Source organism: Alosa alosa, chromosome 5 (genome assembly GCF_017589495.1).
Source record: "Alosa alosa isolate M-15738 ecotype Scorff River chromosome 5, AALO_Geno_1.1, whole genome shotgun sequence".
NCBI lineage: Eukaryota > Metazoa > Chordata > Actinopteri > Clupeiformes > Clupeidae > Alosa > Alosa alosa.
In genome coordinates, this window is record NC_063193.1 from 34,736,498 (window position 1) to 34,756,030 (window position 19,533).

The 19,533-nt window shown below is 44.1% G+C and overlaps 1 protein-coding gene across 1 annotated transcript in view; it reads left to right on the forward strand.

The window, feature by feature from the left end:
* The window catches only part of fnbp1a (formin binding protein 1a), a 51,882-nt gene that overhangs the window by 1,092 nt on the left and 31,257 nt on the right, over nt 1-19,533 (forward strand). The window contains exons 2-5 of the mRNA XM_048243629.1: nt 1,256-1,371; nt 7,306-7,362; nt 9,534-9,681; nt 17,714-17,776. Coding sequence (XP_048099586.1) covers nt 1,256-1,371; nt 7,306-7,362; nt 9,534-9,681; nt 17,714-17,776 — 384 coding nt within the window. The remainder of the gene's footprint in view (nt 1-1,255; nt 1,372-7,305; nt 7,363-9,533; nt 9,682-17,713; nt 17,777-19,533) is intronic.

The following is a 19,533-nucleotide window of genomic DNA, read 5'->3' on the forward strand; positions in this document are numbered from 1 at the left end:
CACCGCTTGCTTGCTAACGTCCCTATTTGCGCCTCTGCGCTGCGCCACACCACAAGGACCAACCGAGGGCAAGCAAAGCGCCACGGGCTGTGTTATTATGACATCCATTATTTGCGTGTTTTTAAATAAGATACATTTTAAAAAATGTATCCAAATCATAGTATGGATGATTAACTGTGTTGAAGAGCACGTTCTTAGACGCACGTGCTGATGTCGTTGTTTATTTGGGTAATCTCGGATCTCAGGCAGACCGGGTGCGAGTGTTTACTCCCGCAGGCCACCTGTCAAACGGGAGAATAAACCCAACGAGAATGATCCCGGAAAAGTCGCTCGGGCAACTATGTCTTCATCAGATTGGTAGACCCTTATAAGCTTCATGTCTTCATCAGATTGGTAGACCCTTATAAGCTTCATATAAGTAAGAACGACCCCACACACACACACACAGTAACAGCTGGCGTTCACTTGTTATGCTGTGTTTACCTTTAGTAGAATATCCATTAGGCTAGCAGAGAATATTGATTGCATTGGCTGTTAGATATGATGGACATAGGCATGCATCAGGGCCTATCTTGCCTGCTGAGTATCCCAACTATGAAGTGAGGGGACTGAACACTATTCTGGTGTAGTAATGAACATTCGATTTGAAGTTTATTTCAGGAACATTTTTGTAGTTAAATTGAAATTGTTTTTATGATTATAACAATGTCACTGGCCTATATAGCTCCTGTCTTTGCTGTCCTGGTGGCTATGATATCAGACCCTCTCTGCCACTGGAGTTGGGCAAACTAGAGCAGCTCTGGGTTGAACTGGTCTGATCTCTGACCCAAAAGCCGTCGTCCTGGGGCAACTTGTATCTGGTTTGCATTTGGGTGGACATCGAGGTTCCTGTGCAGGTTGAGCTCTGTCATGCCTGGAGGCATAGTCTTACATTATGGCTGTACAGGCTACAATACAATTGAACCGTATTGAAATGTGATCTAGCTTAATTAATTAGGTTCAAATTGAGTAACATAAATGTGAATGCATTTTATCTTTAATGTTATATATATATATGTGTGTGTATATATATATATTTGTTTTTACTTTAATCTTAATTATTTTCCCTTTAATATTTTATTTAGTGACTTAGTCTGTCTTGTCTGTCTTGACTGTATTGGGGCCATGCTGCAGGGCAGTTTTGTGGTGGCTCTGAATAATAAACTGATTGATTGATTGATTGATCTGTGTCTGTGCCTGTGCCCTGCATCATCAGGACCAGTTTGATAACCTGGAGAAGCACACCCAGTGGGGCATTGAGTTTGTGGAGAGGTACACCAAGTTTGTGAAGGAGCGCTCGGAGATCGAGCTCAACTATGCCAAACAGATCAGGTGAGTTTGTGGAGAGGTACAGCAAGTTTGTCAAGAAGCGCTCAACTATGCTCAACTGTCCAATGCCAGCAGCAGGCGTCCGTACAGATGTGCACACACACACACACACACACACACTCACAGCCACTTGAGCTCTCAGTGCAACAAAACTCATGTTTTCATTTCACAGTGAGTACAACACAATGTAGGTCTGTCCCATTCCTTTGGCTGGTTTGTTAAAAGCAGGATATCTGGACGTAAATGGGGGTCATTTTTATTGTCTTGGTGCTCAGCTGTGATGTCAGTACAGTACAAATAAACACATGCTCATCACTGCAGCAGGAAGTGTTGACACTGTCAGTGAAGCATCTCCATGGTTACTTACAGGGTTGCCACGGTTTTGACCCACATTTTAATATTCCATGATTGGCTGTGTTAGCTCCGCCTCCATGCATTGTGCTTTCTGTAGGACGTGTGTGTGTGTGTGTGTGTGTGAGAGCGCGCGCGTGTGTGTGTGTGTGAGAGCGTGTGTGTGTGAGGGAGTGTGAGTGTGTGTGTGAGAGTGTGTGTGTGTGTGTGTGAGAGCGCTGTGTGTGTGTGTGTGTTTTATTCAGCAGGGTCAGTAGTGCAGTGTGTGTGGGAGGGGCGTGCTGCCTTGTCTTCATTTTTTGCATGTGCAGGAGGCTGCTTTTGTGTGTGTGTGTGAGCATCATGCATGTGGGGGTGTATCACCCTCTGTGTTGCATCATGTTAGTGCTTCATGAGTGCCCTGCCCATTAGCAGGATCCCAGCAGATGCAGCAGATGCAGCAGGCTAACACCCCCCCACACACACACACACACACACACACACACACACAACAGACACACACACACACACATACACACACACAACACACACACACACACACACACACACACACACACACACAGAGTACACACACACACACACACACACACACACACACACACACACACACACACACACCCACACACACACACACACTAACACACACACACACACACAACAGACACACACAGGGCCATCCTGACAGAAGCATGGCCAACCCCTCACATTTCATATAATATCCTTGCCCTCTATGGAGTTCCTATACATTTCATATAATATCCTTGCCCTCTATGGTGTTCTTATGGTACAATCATATAGTGCTTCTAAAGTATGTCCCAAAATACTAATTGATTTCTGTAATATCTATAGTATTCCTCTAAGATTATTATATTTTGTCCCAAAATGCTATAAGATTCCCACAGTACGATACTATAGTGCTACATTTTATTATATATTTATATTCCTACAGTACTATACTTAGTATACTATAGTTCTATATGTTGTTATATATTTAGATTCCTACAGTACTATTCTATAGTCCTATGTTTTATTATATATTTAGATTCCTACAGTACTATACTATAGTCCTATATTTTCTTATATATTTAGATTCCTACAGTACTGTACTATAGTCCTATATTTTATTATATATGTAGGTTCCTACAGTACTGTACTATAGTCCTATATGTTTAGTTAGGGAACACACACTCACACTGTATGGAAAACATTGGTTACTTCAGCATTCCATAAGGTATCTCAGCAGCCACTCTTATGGAAAAGTATACACACTCATCTCCAACCCCACCACCCTCACACACCCTCACACACACACACACACACACACACACACACACGCGCACAAGGAGCAAGGAACAGTGTAGCCTGACTGAGATGGAGCTGATGTAGCCTGCAACTAAAGAACTGATTGACATGGAGGAGCAGAGGGGGGCGGGGGCTGCCTGTCACACACACACACACGCATTCAGTCTATTTGTGCATTCAGTGTATTTGTGCATTCAGTCTATTTGTGCATTCAGTGTATTTGTGTGTCTAGTCTGGGTGGTGCCACAGCCTCTGGTGCACTGACTCCTCTTATTTGGTGGTGCAGAGGGCCAGAGACTGTAACAATGCAGAAATCGTAATAGTGTGTGTGAGTATGCGTGTGTGTGTGTGTGAGTGTGAGTATGCCTGTGTGTGTGTGTGTGTGTTTGTGTGTGTGTTTGTGTGTGTGCGTGTGAAATGCTGCATTTAAGTACTCACAGTGTGTGTGTGTGTATGTGTGTGTGACTGTGTGTGAGTGTGCATTTGCGCGTGTGCTTGTGTGTGTGTGAGTGTGCGCGTGTGCTTGTGTGTGTGTGTTTGTGTGTGTGTGTGAAATGCTGCATTTAAGTACTCACAGTGTGTGTGTGTGGGGTGGGGGCACTGGCACTTTTCACCGTAATTAGCATTCTTTGCGCTAGTGGTGCTAAGCTAACGCTAACACATGGCTTTTTAAAGGCCGCTGGGGACGGGCAGGTTAACTGTAATCACCTCTGCCCTGCATGCTCGCTTATCTGTTACCGTAGAAACTGGTTGTTATGGGATGGGCATGTCCTCTGCTGTAGGTCAGCTTTGAGATGCTGTGTGCGTTGCCGTAGCAATAAGACACGAGGCGGCACACTGGTGATCTGCCTAGCAACACACAGAGCTCAGGGGAGGAGACTGAAGGAGGGTGTGAACATAGCAGGCTGTGGAGAGAGAGAGAGAGAGAGAGAGAGAGGGAGGGAGGGAGAGAGAGAGAGAGAGAGGGAGAGAGAGTGAGAGTGGGGGGAGAGGGAGAGAAAGAGATGGACAGAGAGAGAGGGGGAGAGAGAGAAAGAGATAGACAGATGGAGAGAGCAAGAGAGAGAGAGTGGGAGAGAGAGAGAAAGACAGAGAGAGGGGGGAGAGAGAGAAATGAGAGAATGAGAAAAAGAGAGAGAGAGAGGGAGTAAGAGCAGACAGAGAGGGAGGGAGAGAATATAGGTGGTAGTCTGTGGAATACAGAAGAGTTCCATATCTGACTGCAGGTAGAGGAGGGTGCTGAGGATGGGCACAGACACAACGCCACACAGGACACAGACACAACGCCACACAGGGCACAGACACAACGCCACACAGGACACAGACACAACGCCACACAGGACAGACACAACGCCACACAGACACTAAGCATAGGAGAGGAGTGCACACACCACAGACACAACGCCATACAGGACAGACAGTCAGACAGGAGCACAGACACAACGCCACACATAACAGACACACTGGCACACAGGACAGACAGACAGACAGACGAGCACAGGAGAGACAGACAGGTACAGATAGACAGGTTAGCACCAGCCATGAGACAGTGGAGAAGAGCTAGCAAACGAGACAGACAGACAGGTAGGCCACGATCACCAGGTCAGCAATAGAGACAGCTCAGGTGCAGATGGCCGGCTTAAGAGAAGAGTAGCTCAGGTGCCGTCTCAGATAACATGCAGGCACAGTGGGGAGACATAGACTCCAGCAGGAGGAGAAGACGATGACAGACAGACAACAGACCCAGCAGACTGGCACTGCCTGCAGAAGTGAGCTAGGAAGACATGTTAACCTGCGTTATGACCACACCTGTTACCTGCGTTATGATCACACCTGTTACCTGCGTTATGATCAGACCTGTTACCTGCGTTATACCTGCGTTATGATCAGACCTGTTACCTGCGTTATGATCAGACCTGTTACCTGCGTTATACCTGTGTTATGATCAGACCTGTTACCTGCGTTATGATCAGACCTGTTACCTGCGTTATGATGAGACCTGATACCTGCGTTATGATGAGACCTGTTACCTGCGTTATGTTCAGACCTGTTACCTGCGTTATACCTGCTTTATGTTCAGACCTGTTACCTGCGTTATACCTGCGTTATGTTCAGACCTGTTACCTGCGTTATGATCACACCTGTTACCTGGTTGGGGGCAGCCGTGGCTAGCGTGGTTAGCACTTCGGACTTGTAACCGGAGGGTTGCCGGTTCGAACCCTGACCTGTAGGCACGGCTGAAGTGCCCTTGAGCAAGGCACCTAACCCCTCACTGCTCCCTGAGCGCCGCTGTTGATGCAGGCAGCTCACTGCGCCGGGATTAGTGTGTGCTTCACCTCACTGTGGGTTCACTGTGTGCTGAGTGTGTTTCACTAATTCACGGATTGGGATAAATGCAGAGACCAAATTTCCCTCACGGGATCAAAAGAGTATATATACTTATACTTATATATACTTATACCTGCGTTATGTTCAGACCTGTTACCTGCGTTATGTTCAGACCCTGCGTGGTTCAGCTTGGCACATGCCCAGGTTTCTGGGCACGCTAGCAAGGAGTGTAAACCCACGAGTGCTAACGTCTGTTGCTAGCGCAGTCTAAACCCACGAGTCGAGCACAGGTCTGTTAAGGAGTCGAGGTGGGGGAGGTGTATGGAATTACAGCACAGCTACCTGTTATGTTCTCGGCAGTGTGGAGAATAAACCGGCTATTTGTTGAGCAAACTACAAAGTTTACTTAAAATTCTTGGCCATTCTGTTTTACAAACAGATTTACCGATACAGATGTAATTTACAACAATACAAAACATTTAACTTGTTCTATGTCTGTGTATGTTTGTTAATTTGACAGATGTTAGTGGGGCTTCCTAAGGGTTCTGTAAAACACCTTCACACAAGCTCTCAGTGTTTCCCACAGAATTGAATTCCATTTGTAGTGGTTGGTTTGCAGAATTAACTTGAAAACAACAGTTTTTAACAATTAGCACCATGTAGTTATGATGCTAACCAGATTTAAGTACAATTTAGTACAACCTGGAAAATCATTGTGTGGTGGTCAGTGTTGATATTGTGTTGACAGATTTAAGCATTGATTTAAGTGTTGACAGATTTAAGCACAATTTGGCCCTTACTACTCTTCTATGCCTTGCAGGATTGTTCATGTTGTTAATGTTGTTAATGTTGTTCTTTAAACATGCATGTAGCTTCATTGAGAGACAGAGAAACAAGGAGAGGCTTTACAAAGGTGCACATAGCTAAACAATGAAAGAAGTCCATCCAATTGAAATAGTACAACATGGAAAATCATTGTGTGGTGGTCAATGTTGATATTGTGGTGGGCCGCCACAAATAAGTTAATGTATGGGAAACACTGATGAGTAAGAGTGAGCTGTTGTGATGTCCACCTGCCACTGCTCCATAGGAAGTGATGTATGAAGTGATGTATGGCCGTCCTCAGGAAGTGATGCATGGCCGTCCTCTCAGGAAGTGATGCATGGCCGTCCTCTAAGGAAGTGATGCATGGCCGTCCTCTCAGGAAGTGATGTATGGCCGTCCTCTCAGGAAGTGATGTATGGCCGTCCTCTCGGTCCCACTCTGCTTGTATGTCCACAGTAACGTCCATGAGCTGCTCCATCCACTAAGTCATTCTGTCGGGACTGGAATCAGTGATGCTCACTGCTGCAGCTCACAGTAAATGAACATGGCTGCAGGTGGGCCGTAAAGCAACAGTGTAGGTCTTTTACCTTTAGAATAACAAATAGTATAATATGACCCCTTTTGTTGGTTTTAGACTAATTGGGTTCTGCCTTAGTGCTAAATGGGTACTCAGTACTGCCTTAGTGCTACTGTCTTAGTGCTAAATGGGTACTCAGTACTGTCTTAGTGATAAATGGGTACTCAGTACCGTCTTAGTGCTAAATGGGTACTCAGTACTGCCTTAGTGATAAATGGGTACTCAGTACCGTCTTAGTGATTGGAGGTCTGTGGAGTGAACTCAGTCCTGATTGGAGGTCTGTGGAGTGAGCTCAGTCCTGATTGGTGGTCTGTGGAGTGAGCAGAATCCTGATTGGTGGTCTGTGGAGTGAGCTCAGTCCTGATTGGTGAAAAAGAGACCCATTTCTTGTTGCTTTTTCTGAGGCACGTTGTGGGTGGTGTGTCCCATATTAAATCGTCTACTGAAGTAAATGCTTTTGTTTTGTGTCATGCCCCTTCAATATGTGTGTAAAAACATAATCTCTAATCTCTAATCTCATCTCCTAATCTCTAATGTTTTTCCTCCCCCTGCAGAAATCTGTCGAAGAAATATCAACCCAAGAAAAACTCCAGAGAGGAGGAGGAGTACAAGTAAGCGCTTTCCACTGAAAGGATTAGAATGAACAATTGACATACTACATACATACTACATACATACTACATATTACATACTACACACTACATATACTACATACTACATATATACTACAAACATACTACATACATACTACATATTACATACATACTGCATACATACTACATACTACATACATACTACATATTACATACATACTGCATACATACTACATACTACATACATACTACATACTACATACATACTACATACTACATGTACTGTATACTACATATTACATACATGCTACATCAGAGGTGGGCAAACTGCGGCCCGCCGAGCATTTCATTTGGTTATCAGGCTGCTCGCTATTTTTTTTCCTACGATAGAGACGACGTTGGTTAGCTTTACTGCAAACGGCTTTTCACTCTCCTTAGAGAAAGTTTACAATGTCAATGTCCAAAACATCATGTTAAATAGAGATGATAGGCCTACTCTTAGTTATCTCCTTTGCAGCAGATCTAACGTTATGCAACGTGAACGTTATGCTCCATTTAATTGGGAACGCGTCTGCGCTCACGAGAGGGAGAGAGAGCCGCAGGTTCCAGCTGGCTTGTCATTGTTGATAATTGATATCTCACTTTTAAAATAAACTTTTAAAAGGAAATCATGAAGGCAGCAGTAGTTCCCACTACTGTGAGAGGGCCCAGCCGTAGGTACAGCACTAGCCATATAGCGGCATAGTGGAGCAGGCAGAAGATCACTGAGAAATAAACGGGAATTACGGGAATTTAAAAACGTTAAAGCGACAGTGCACACTTTATACATTTGGTCAACAGCATCAAATTAGAAGTATTTTTTAAGCAATTAATATTTTAAAACATATACTAAACTATAGGCTACAAAAGGGTAACTATATAACTATAGGCTTGGAGGGGTACATACATACTACTACATACTACATACATACTACTTATAAACTACAAACATACTACATACATACATACTACATACACTACATACTACATACACTACATACTACATACATGCTACATACTACATACATACATACTACATACACTACATACTACATACATACTACATACTACATACATGCTACATACTACATACATACCACATACTACATGGATACTACATACTACATACTTATTCCATCTTATTCCAACTTATTCAAGCTCGTTTCAGTAGTGTACATGTGCATACTTATTCCATCTCACTGTAGGAAGCATGTTTCAGGAGTGTAAATTTGCTTGCCTCCGCAGAGATGTCTAATTAAATATTCTTGGTGCTGTATTGTAATAGAGAAAGTGCTCAAATGAAGCCCATTTCACAGCGGAGGTTAAGCAGAGTCAGCCGAACTGAATTAAGTGTGTGAGGAGCGCCATGTGTGATGTCATCAGTGTTTATGGCCCTGTGTGATGTCAGCAGTGTTTATGGACATGTGTGATGATGTCAGCAGTATTTATGGACGTGTGTGATCATGTCAGCAGTGTTTATGGCCATGTGTGATGTCATCAGTGTTTATGGACATGTGTGATGTCAGCAGTGTTTATGGCCTGTGTGATGTCATCAGTGTTTATGGAGATGTGTGATGATGTCAGCAATGTTTATGGCCAGTAATCTGATGTGTGCAGTCGCTTGGTCTTCTATACTGTCTGCGCATCACTGGGCTGTATGGAGTGGACATCTGGCATGGAAATGGCGGCCTGATTTCTATTGTGCTTCATATGTGTCCTTTATCAGATCAGCAGCCTGATTTCTATTGTGTTTCATATGTGTCCTTTGGAAATTGGTTGGAAATATACTGTAACTTCAAACTCAGATATTCATTTTACAAACTGTTTTATAGACGCATAACATTGCATGCATGTGTCATAGACACATAACATTGCATGCATGCTTTTAGACGCATAACATTGCATGCATGCTTATAGACGCATAACATTGCATGCATGCTTATAGACGCATAACATTGCATGCATGCTTATAGACGCATAACATTGCATGCCTGTGTCATAAACGCATAACATTGCATGCATGTTTTTGCTAGAGCAGAGACATTGGTGTGGGACTGTCCAGAAATACTTGGTGTGGGATTGTCCAGTGACGTTGGTGTTTGTGTATGTGTGTGTGTGTGATTTGTGATGCTTTGTGTGTATTTCCACAGGTACTCTTCATGCCGGGCCTTTCTGATGACCCTGAACGAACTGAACGACTATGCGGGGCAGCACGAGGTCATCGCGGAGAACCTGAACACACAGATCCTCTCGGAGCTGCTGCGCCACGTTCAGGAGCTCAAAGCTGAGAGGAAGTCGGTGAGTCTGCGCTCGGACTGGCCAGCGGGGTCAGAAAGGAAAGGCCATCCAGCGATCGGGGCATCAGATAATCTTTTAAACGGAATCTAATCCCATCCTGCCAAAGAGGGTCCCTGTCCTACTGCAGAAAGATGTGTGTGTGTGTGTGAGTGTGTGTGTGTGTGTGTGTGTGTGTGTGTGTGTGTGTGTGTCTGTGTGTGTGTGAGTGTGTGTGTGTGTCTGTGTGTGTGTGTGTGTGTGTACTAGTGTTGTCACGATACCAAAATTATGACTTCGATACGATACCTGCCATAAATATCACGATGCTCGACACTAAAACGATACTACGGCAAAATCCTAAGATATCTGGAGAAGAAAGGACTCATACCTCCTCCAAGTGTATTGAGTCATTTGTGTTGAATTTGGTGCACTTTTGTAGTGTGTAGGTCAATTCTGGGTTCTAAACTTCTAAACTTCCTACATAATTATTATTTTTTTATAGTCAGTAAAATAGTAGGCCTACTTTCTGTGATTAAGTCCTTTATTGTTTGTTACAGTTCATTTACATTGTGTACACTAAAGTAGCTTTAAATAGCCAAACTAGGCTAGATCAAGGTCAGTGTTAAAATTACTGCATGCAAATCACTGAATGCTATGCAGAGGGGCCTAATCTTTAGGCCATCTGATGTACAGTATAGGCTACCCCTAGGCCTTCCCGTGTTCATGGGATTTCTTTGGCAGTTGCAAAGGGAAAATGTGAGGATAGTCTTCTGCGCCAGTGTACAAGTACGACGCTCCAACAACTCAGGTCTTCGGCCAGGCCTACACCATTACCTGTTGCAATATATCTGTGTGCATTTCTACATTACGCTCTATTTCTTTGATAACATGATTTGCTAGCACGCACTGTAACAATACCGCCATTATTATTAGGACTCAACATGCTGCAGTGGTATTATATGCTGTGGGCTTTAATTAGCGCATTTCGGTAGCCTATCCTACATCTGGGCAATAATTATTATGACCGCCAAGCAGCCGGGCGGTCATATAGGTTTAGTCAGATTTTTTTTTTTTTTTTTTTTTTTTCGCATGCCCAAATTTCCGCCAATGAGTCCCGACACTGAAAGACCGGGTACACGAAAACTTGGTGGGCATGTAACCCCACATGGATAGCATGGAACCATCGCTTTTTCTTTTGATCTGTAGCCCCCGCTGGACTGGACCCCCGAAAAGGAGGGTAGGGGCAGACACAGTTTTCTGTGAATATCTCAAAACCGTGAGGGTTTAGGAGGACCATTTTTTTTGTATGTTGATCTCAAGGGGCCATGTCAACCCATTCCATAACCACTCATTTCATGTATAGCCACCTAGTTAAACACAAAAAAGTAAAAATGAGGTGTTGTAATTGAAGGTATCTGTGACCTAACATAGTCAAAACTGCAAATTTAATAGGAAGTGTAGGATCATTATGACACCCTCCGAATGCATGCCAAGTTTTGAGTACTTTCGTTCATGGGGGCCTTACAATAAAATAATTTATGTGTACATTTAGTGACGTACACCAACAAGGATTCCCCGGACACTGAAAGACCGGGTACACGCTAAACTTGGTGGGCATGTACCCCACATGGATAGCATGGAACCGGCCATTCTTCGCTTTGATCTGTAGCCCCCGCTGGACTGGACCCCCGAAGGAGGGTAGGGCAGACACAGTTCTCTGTGAATATCTTGAGAAATGTAGGGCCTAGATGACCAATTTTTCCGTATGTTTGCCTCCAGGGGTCATGTTAACCCATTCCATGTGCACACATGTGCATAAACAGATACACACGCACACACATACATTTACAGTAATCATACGAATGACACATACTCACACAGTAGCACAAACACACATACGCAGGCAAACACACAAGCACGCACATACACACACAATAATAATACACCACACACATAAACATAAATTTGTACACACACATGCACACAATTCAAGAATTTTTCCCCATCTACTCCTGAATTTTTGGTCATTGATACCCGGGACACCGAACCACCGGGGTACATGAAATTTAGTGGGTATGTAGCCCCACTAGACTTTTACGGAAAAATTTAATTTCGTCCCCGGGGACCACCACCAACCCCTTGTTGGGCCCCTAAACCGCAAAACAAAAAAAGCGTTTTCCTAAATAACTACCTGAACCGTGGCACTGAGGATGAAGAATCGTTTATGGTATGTTGGTCTCAAGGGCCCACATCAACCTGGCTCATAATCACTCATTTGTGATTTGCACCCCACCCGGTAAAAATGAAAATGCAATATTATTCTGCTTTAATCGCCCTATCTTCAGTTAAGATGTTCAGAACTGCACCAAATTTTATGTGTATGATTGACCTGGCATTCTCTGGGGGTATGCCAAGTTTTGTAGAATTTCATCCATGGGGGTCTAAAAAATTAGGTTATGTGTACATTTAGTGACTGTACACTCATTGGCCTGTAAATGGCAGTGCACACATATACACATGCACACACACAGGCACCCATACTATCGGTATTAGAACGGCCATACATAATTACAAATTCAGTAGGATTAAAAGAAACCCAAAATAAATATTCATCATCATCATCATGGCTGCATTTTCAGTATTGGCAGAAGTAGTCGCTTTGTCCACTAGATGGCGCATCGTTGCAGTGAGACGTAATTTTGTTGGAAGTTAAAAGTGGGTTGGAAAAACAATGGATCCTTCCCACAAGGACTGTAATTTAATCAGCGGAACATCTAATAAGGATAGGACGATGTTCACATGAAGTGTAATTCCCATTTCTTCTTGGAAGCCGAAATAAATCTGAGGATGTTTATCGGACATGCTTGGTTTTACTGCAGGTAATGCTTAATCTTGTAATATCAATAAGGACCTAGGTAATGTTACCGTTAGCGTTGGTTGAGTGATGGAGGCATTTGATTGATTGCATTTGTAGAAAACTATAAATGCGGTTATACCAAACAAATGTACAACAGCACTGTTTGTATCTTTCGACTGTCATTTATTGCCGTGCTACAAAATCATTCTGTGCAATGGAAGATTTACCAGCGTTACACCGGGTCTGATACAGTTTTGCCTATACATCGTGAGACTGGAGGCCTGTTTATTTTTGTTTTAAGTGCGTGCAGGGTGTGAGAGGGGAATCGATGTGCTTTGATTACAGCTTAGTAGTTGTAGTCTGTGAAATTAAAAGCACGTGTGTAGTATCCATGTATTATGTACTGTTATGGCTGCTTTAGCAAAACACCTTAAGCTTCTGTGTAGTGGGTCCCATTTAGAAGTGGCTACTTCATTCAGCTCCTTGACTCCATGGAGCTGCGTGAATGTTATTACAACTTTTCGCCACAATATGACAGTTTAAGTCCGGCTTTTGATACTGTAAAGGCGAAGCCATTGGTTTCAAAGGAGATTTTATTTGTGTCGCCAGCATAGCCTATTGACAATTTATGTTTGTAAATAGGCCCACACCTTATAATCCTACCTGTAGCTTATGGAAGCTAACAGCTTTCTATTAGGATCTAGTTTGTTAGTTACGTTTTGTCATAACTCCTGATGCATTTTGCATTTTAGAATAGCCAGAATGTATATCTCAATCGGAAAATTAAAACAATATCGGTTTGCCTATGGACTAGGCTGGAGTGAACCCAGCGTGATCTGCCCGCTATTTATTTTGATTTCTTAAAAGATTGAGCTTGGTCTGATGAAAGCCAGACTAGCCATGGACCTCAGTTAAACAATGCAAGGGACATGAATCAGCCTATATTTTGTGACGCGAACAATAACGGACAAAAGCTCTTCAACTTTGGCCCGTTAAAATGTGTATGAACAGTCTAGCGGCGCGCATTTCATCAAAGGTCCATTTGGACATGTCAGTTATTTGCACCACTGGTTAGATGTAAAACAGCATTTCGTTTCAGACTAGGCTGTTACTTAATTTGTGCATTAACAATAACGTTTCAGACTACTGTTACTTAATTTGTGCATTGACAATAAAGTATTACATGAACTAAAGATGACTAAAATCTTATGTAGAAGAAGAAACATTCACAAAAATCCATCCATCCAAAATGACCTTTGTTTTGATAGCTGTTGAAAACGCATGGAACTGACAGAGATGTTTTTTGTTTATAAATACATAAAAAAAAATAATAATAAATAATAAACATTATGCTGATACCTTTTGCTTTTCCCAAATACAATGTAGCCTACAGGTGTAAGTGACCTTTCATCAATCAGTTGCAATGGATGAACTGTGATGAACAACCCTACTTCTGATTGTTTAGAGATTTTAAAGGTTTTATAACAATGCTACATCTTCTTTGGCTATTCTACAATCTATTCACCTTTTCAGCACCAGTAGGCTACTTTCTGTGCAGCCCACACAATACACTCAGGCATGCCAAACAAGCATACACAAAAAGTTTCAAGAGTGGGGTTGGAGTAAAATATGGAGACAAATTGAAGTGTGATTTGTTTTTTCGCCGGAACGGATGTACAGGACTGGCGGTCATATTTTACTGTACCCATGTCGCGGTACATCTAGTTGAACAAATTACAGTCTACATGCCATGACAAATATTACCAGTAGGCTACTGACCGAACATGAAATAGATTGTTTACAGTTATGAGCTGTTATTCAGGCGTGAACATTCGCGCTTTCATCCGTTAGCACCTTTGATTACAGCTCGTTATGTCACCGTCAAAATGATTACAGCTTGTTATGTCGTCAAAATTCATTGATGATGAAGGTTTTGGCTTTATCCCAGGAACCATTTTCGTTTCACTTAGCTAGACTAAAACAAAGAGAAGAACTTGGCACTAACCATGTAGTGGAGTGTTTTCTATAGCATATTCATTAACCTATGTCGTTCTTTGAACTCTTTAAAAATGTTGGGATATGTCTGCGGGTGTTTAGCCAAGTTCCATCATTAATACTGCTTTTAAATGACTTGTGTACCTTGCCTTAATTAGCGATCTATCGAAATAGTTGCAGATTTCACTGCACCTTTTGTTTTATCCACAAGGCAAAGAACTATGTTGGCGTTGGCTGTGCACTCACTCACTCAGAGCTGCCTGCTTGACCGCCCACTTGCCTAGATCGTTACAGGGCAGTGAGTGAACAGTTCACACATACATAGATTGTTATTATTTTAATAAAGTACTCGATTCTAAAGCGTCTGAAATGCGTTGTCGTTTTTTGCGTGAAGGTATCAGCGATACCTTTTTAGTATCGATACACCGTGCAACACTAGTGTGTACCATGTTATATATAACTGGGGAGAGTGACTAAGTCCCGCCCCCATTCATTTCAATGGCCCATGCTAGGCTAGCTACTTCGGCCATCTTTATAAAAATGGCGTTTCATGGGTGTTATTTCCGGCTCCAGCTAAGTGTTAAGCTATTAGGTTCACGTTACAGGCGGAACCGTGTGGGTACAGTGGTATGTCGTTGATGAAGATTGGCCATTCCCTCAGAGGAAAAGAAGTTGTTGGGGAACGCGCCTCACCTACCCTAGTTATAGGAGCAAATGTATTTCATTGGTTGGGATCACATTTTGGGGATGGTGGTGTAAAAGTTTGCCCCTTGTCTAACAATCCTATAATGTGATGTTCATATGTGAAAATGTAATAAACATGGCATGTCAATATTGAGTAGCCTATGGATTCACTTTAGGCTACACAAATAATGATCCCTAAATGCTATATTTGGACAGGCTGTATAGTAATTGCGCAATGTGTAAGCTATCCAACAAGAATGACTATAATTAAGTAGACATGGGACGTAAGAAACTTTGTTGTTACCAGTCACAAGTGTGTTGTGTTACCCGTCGCAAGTGTGTTGTGTTACTGTGTTATCAGTCGCAAGTGTGTTGTGTTACCAGTCGCAAGTGTGTTGTGTTACCAGTCGCAAGTGTGTGTTGTTACCCGTCACAAGTGTGTTGTGTTACCCGTCACAAGTGTGTGTTGTGTTACCCGTTGCAAGTGTGCCATTTCGTTGTTGATGATCTTGCACAAGTGCCTGCGCTGCATTCTGCTCCCCTGTGCCCCGGGAGGCTGAAGTGGGTCATGAATCCAGGTCGCCCCCTCTCCACCACTCCCCCTCCCCCCTCAGGGGCTCTCGTGCTGGGGTCAGAGGGAGCGTGCACAGGCCCTCTGTCTGGAGCTGGTGGCTGGAAGTAACGCGGGCCAGAGAAAGAGAGAGAGAGAAATGGAAAGAGGGGGAGAAGATGGAGAGGGGAAGAGAGAGGGTAATATAGAGGGAGATGGAGAGGAAGTGAGATGGAGAGAGAGAGAGGAGGAGATGTAGAGAGAGAGAGAGAGGAGGAGGGAGGAAGATGTAGAGAGAGGAGGAGAGGGAGAGAGAGAGAGAGGAGGAGATGTAGAGAGAGAGGAGGAGATGTAGAGGGAGGGAGAGGAGGAGGGAGAGAGAGAGAGGAGATGTAGAGAGAGAGGAGGAGATGTAGAGGCGAGGAGAGAGAGAGAGGAGGAGAGAGAGGAGAGATGAGAGAGGGAGAGAGAGAGGAGGAAGAAGATGTAGAGAGAGAGAGAGAAGATGAGAGAGAGAGAGAGAGGAAGAGAAGATGTAGAGAGAGAGAGAGAGGAAGATGGAGAGAGAGAGGAAGAAGATGTAGAGAGGAAGAGAAGATGTAGAGAGAGAGAGAGAGAGGGAGAGGGTAAGAGCAAGGGAGGAACAGGCAGGCCAAGAGGCCGTGTGAAAGTGTACAAACACTAATGCACTGTCTCAAAAGGAAAAAGGTATCCATTCTTCCTCTCCTCTTTCCTCTCCCCTCCCTCTCTCTTCTCCTCCTCTCTCCTCCTCACCTCTTTCTCTCCTCTTCTCCCCACCTCCTCTCCTCTCCTCTCCCACCTCCTCTCCTCACTCTCCTCTCCTCTCCTCTCCTCCTCTTCTCCTCCCTCTTTCTCCCCCTCCTCTCCTCTCCTCTCCTCTCCTCTCCTCTTCTCTCTTCCCTGCCTCCCTTGTTCTCCATCTATCTCCCCACCCCCCACACACAAAGTGCATTGTGGGTAATGCTCTCAGTGATGCTGGATGAGCAGAGCATTGTGTGTGTGTGTCAGAAGTGTCAAGCCAAATTACCCTGACTCCTTGGACAGACATACACACACACATGCAAATGCGATCCACAGATCAAAGTACACTTGCAGATTCGGTCCAGTAATGGCTACTGGCAGCACACACACACATGCACACCAAAGATATTTCCGTTCTGGTTCTGACTTTTTGGTTTGGGGGGCTGTTAACCTGACCCCTCAGCTCCCCTCCCCACAATAAGCCCCTGTTGTTGTCCTGGCAAAGAGTGACCCCACATGAAATCAGCTTAAGCGTCAGCCCCACCCCATGACCTGCCTGGACTGGTCCTGTTCTGTTCTGTACAGGCTCACTTAACATACCGACCACAGACAGAGTATTCGTCTGTGGCGTGTGAATAATGTGATTCTCGGACCAGTGTTGTGTGTTTGCGTGATCTGCGATGTTGAAGTGTGTGTGTGTCTGTGTGTGTGTGTGTGTGAGGAGTGTGTGTGTGTCTCAGTGTGTGTGTGTGTGTGTGTGTGTGTCTGTGTGTGTGTGTGTGTGTGTGTGTGTGTGTGTGTGTGTGTGTGTGTGTGTGTCTGTGTCTGTGTGTGTGTGTGTGTGTCAATGTGTGTGTGTGTGTGTCTGTGTCTGTGTCTGTGTTTGAGTGTGTGTGTGTGTGTCTGTGTGTGTGTGTGTGTGTCTGTTTGTGTGTGAGTGTGTCTGTGTGTGTGTGTGTGTGTGTGTGTCTCTGTGAGTGTGTGTGTGTGTGTGTGTGTCTGTGTGTGTGTGTGTGTGTGTGTGTGTGTGTGAGTGTGTGTGTCTGTCTGTGTGTGTGTGTGTGTCTGTGTGTGTGTGTGTTTGTGTGTGTGTTTGTGTGTGTGTGAGTGTGTGTTTGTGTGTGTGTAGAGTGTGTGTGTGTGCGTGTGTGAGTGTGTGTGTGTGTGTGTTTTTATTTGCTGACGACTTTCCTCTCGTCCGGCAGCACTTCCATGATGGCCGGCGGGCGCAGCAGCATATGGAGAACTCCTGGAAACAGCTGGAGTCTGTGAGTACACACACACACACACACACACACCTACCCACACTACCTCTCACACACACACCCCACTACACACACACACACACACCTACACACTCTCCTGCACTGCACCACACCTGCCTCACACACACACACACACACACACACTGCATACATGCCTTATGCACACACACACACACAAACACGCACACACACATGCACCCACACACACACACACACGCACACACACACACACACATACACACCACACACAGACATGCTCTGCAGCACAAACACACACACTCCCTCCTGGCTTTACCTCTCACACTCACACCGCACACACACACACACACTCCTCACATACACACACACACACAGACACATACACATACACACTCCCCACATGCATACACACCTGCACACACACACACACACACACACACACAGACATCCAGGCACACACTGCGCATACACACACACCACGCACACACAGACGCATGCACTCACATACATACACACACACACACACACACACACACACAGACATCACAAGCACACACACACACATCACATACACATACACACACACACACACACACACACACACACACACACACACACACACATACATACACCTGTGGCACACACACACACACACTGCCTTTTCTTTTAGCCACACACACACACTGTCACGCACACACACACACACACACACACACACATCCACACACATGCAGTACACACACACACACACACACACACAGACACATACACCTCACATGCACACACACACACACACACACGCTACCAAACACACACATACACGCACACACACCTCACTCACGCACACACACACGCACACTCACGCTCACTTTCTCGCACACACACAAACACACACACAGCAATCTAGACCTGACATCAAAAGTAAATATCTGTTTTATGTAGATTTCTACACCTGCAGCATTTGGCATTGGGCTACACTAACAAATAATTTTTACCATTAAAATACTAAAAAAAATATTTCTGGTGAGCCTATTCAGTATGGTAACCTAGTAACCTGTGTGTTTGTGTGTGCTGCGTGCGATGTGTGAGGGGAGGATGGTGTGTGAAAGAGGGGTTCTTCTTTGAGCATACTGTGCTTGCAATTGAGCGATGAATAAGTTTACTAAGCTTATTAAAACATTATTAAAAAGCATATTAAAAACATCAAAACTAAACATTAGAGCCTATGCGACATCGCTACAAATACGGTATGTGATTAAAATCAGCCAACATCAATGTAGGCTGGAGGCTACGTTAGATAGATAGATAGGCTAGATAGATTGATAGATATACCTACTTTATTGACGCTTGGTGAAACAGCATGGAGTGGATGTTTCGGTTCAAGATGCTTGTTCTTTTCCTTTTTGGTATGTAATGATGCCAAAACTTTACTTTAAAAAACTTTGAACATTCTCTGCCATTTATGGACATCTTGACTCCACAATCAGCGTAGCTAAATTCAGGAGAATGTATCACCAGGGCCCGTCTTATTAGACATTCTCCTGTTATCCGCGATTCCACCGCTACTGGTGTGCTTCTGAACAGCGGTCCATTGTGGAACAATCAGATCCCCTCTTGGCGTATAGTTTTGCGTCATAGAAGATTTATGAGGCCGAGGGGCGGTTTTGCCTGGAGTAATTTTGTAATCGAGTTATTGAGTAACTTTCGATGAATCATTTCCTTCACACACACATTGATGCGCTGCGCTTTGCCTTTTAGCACACACATCACACACATCACAC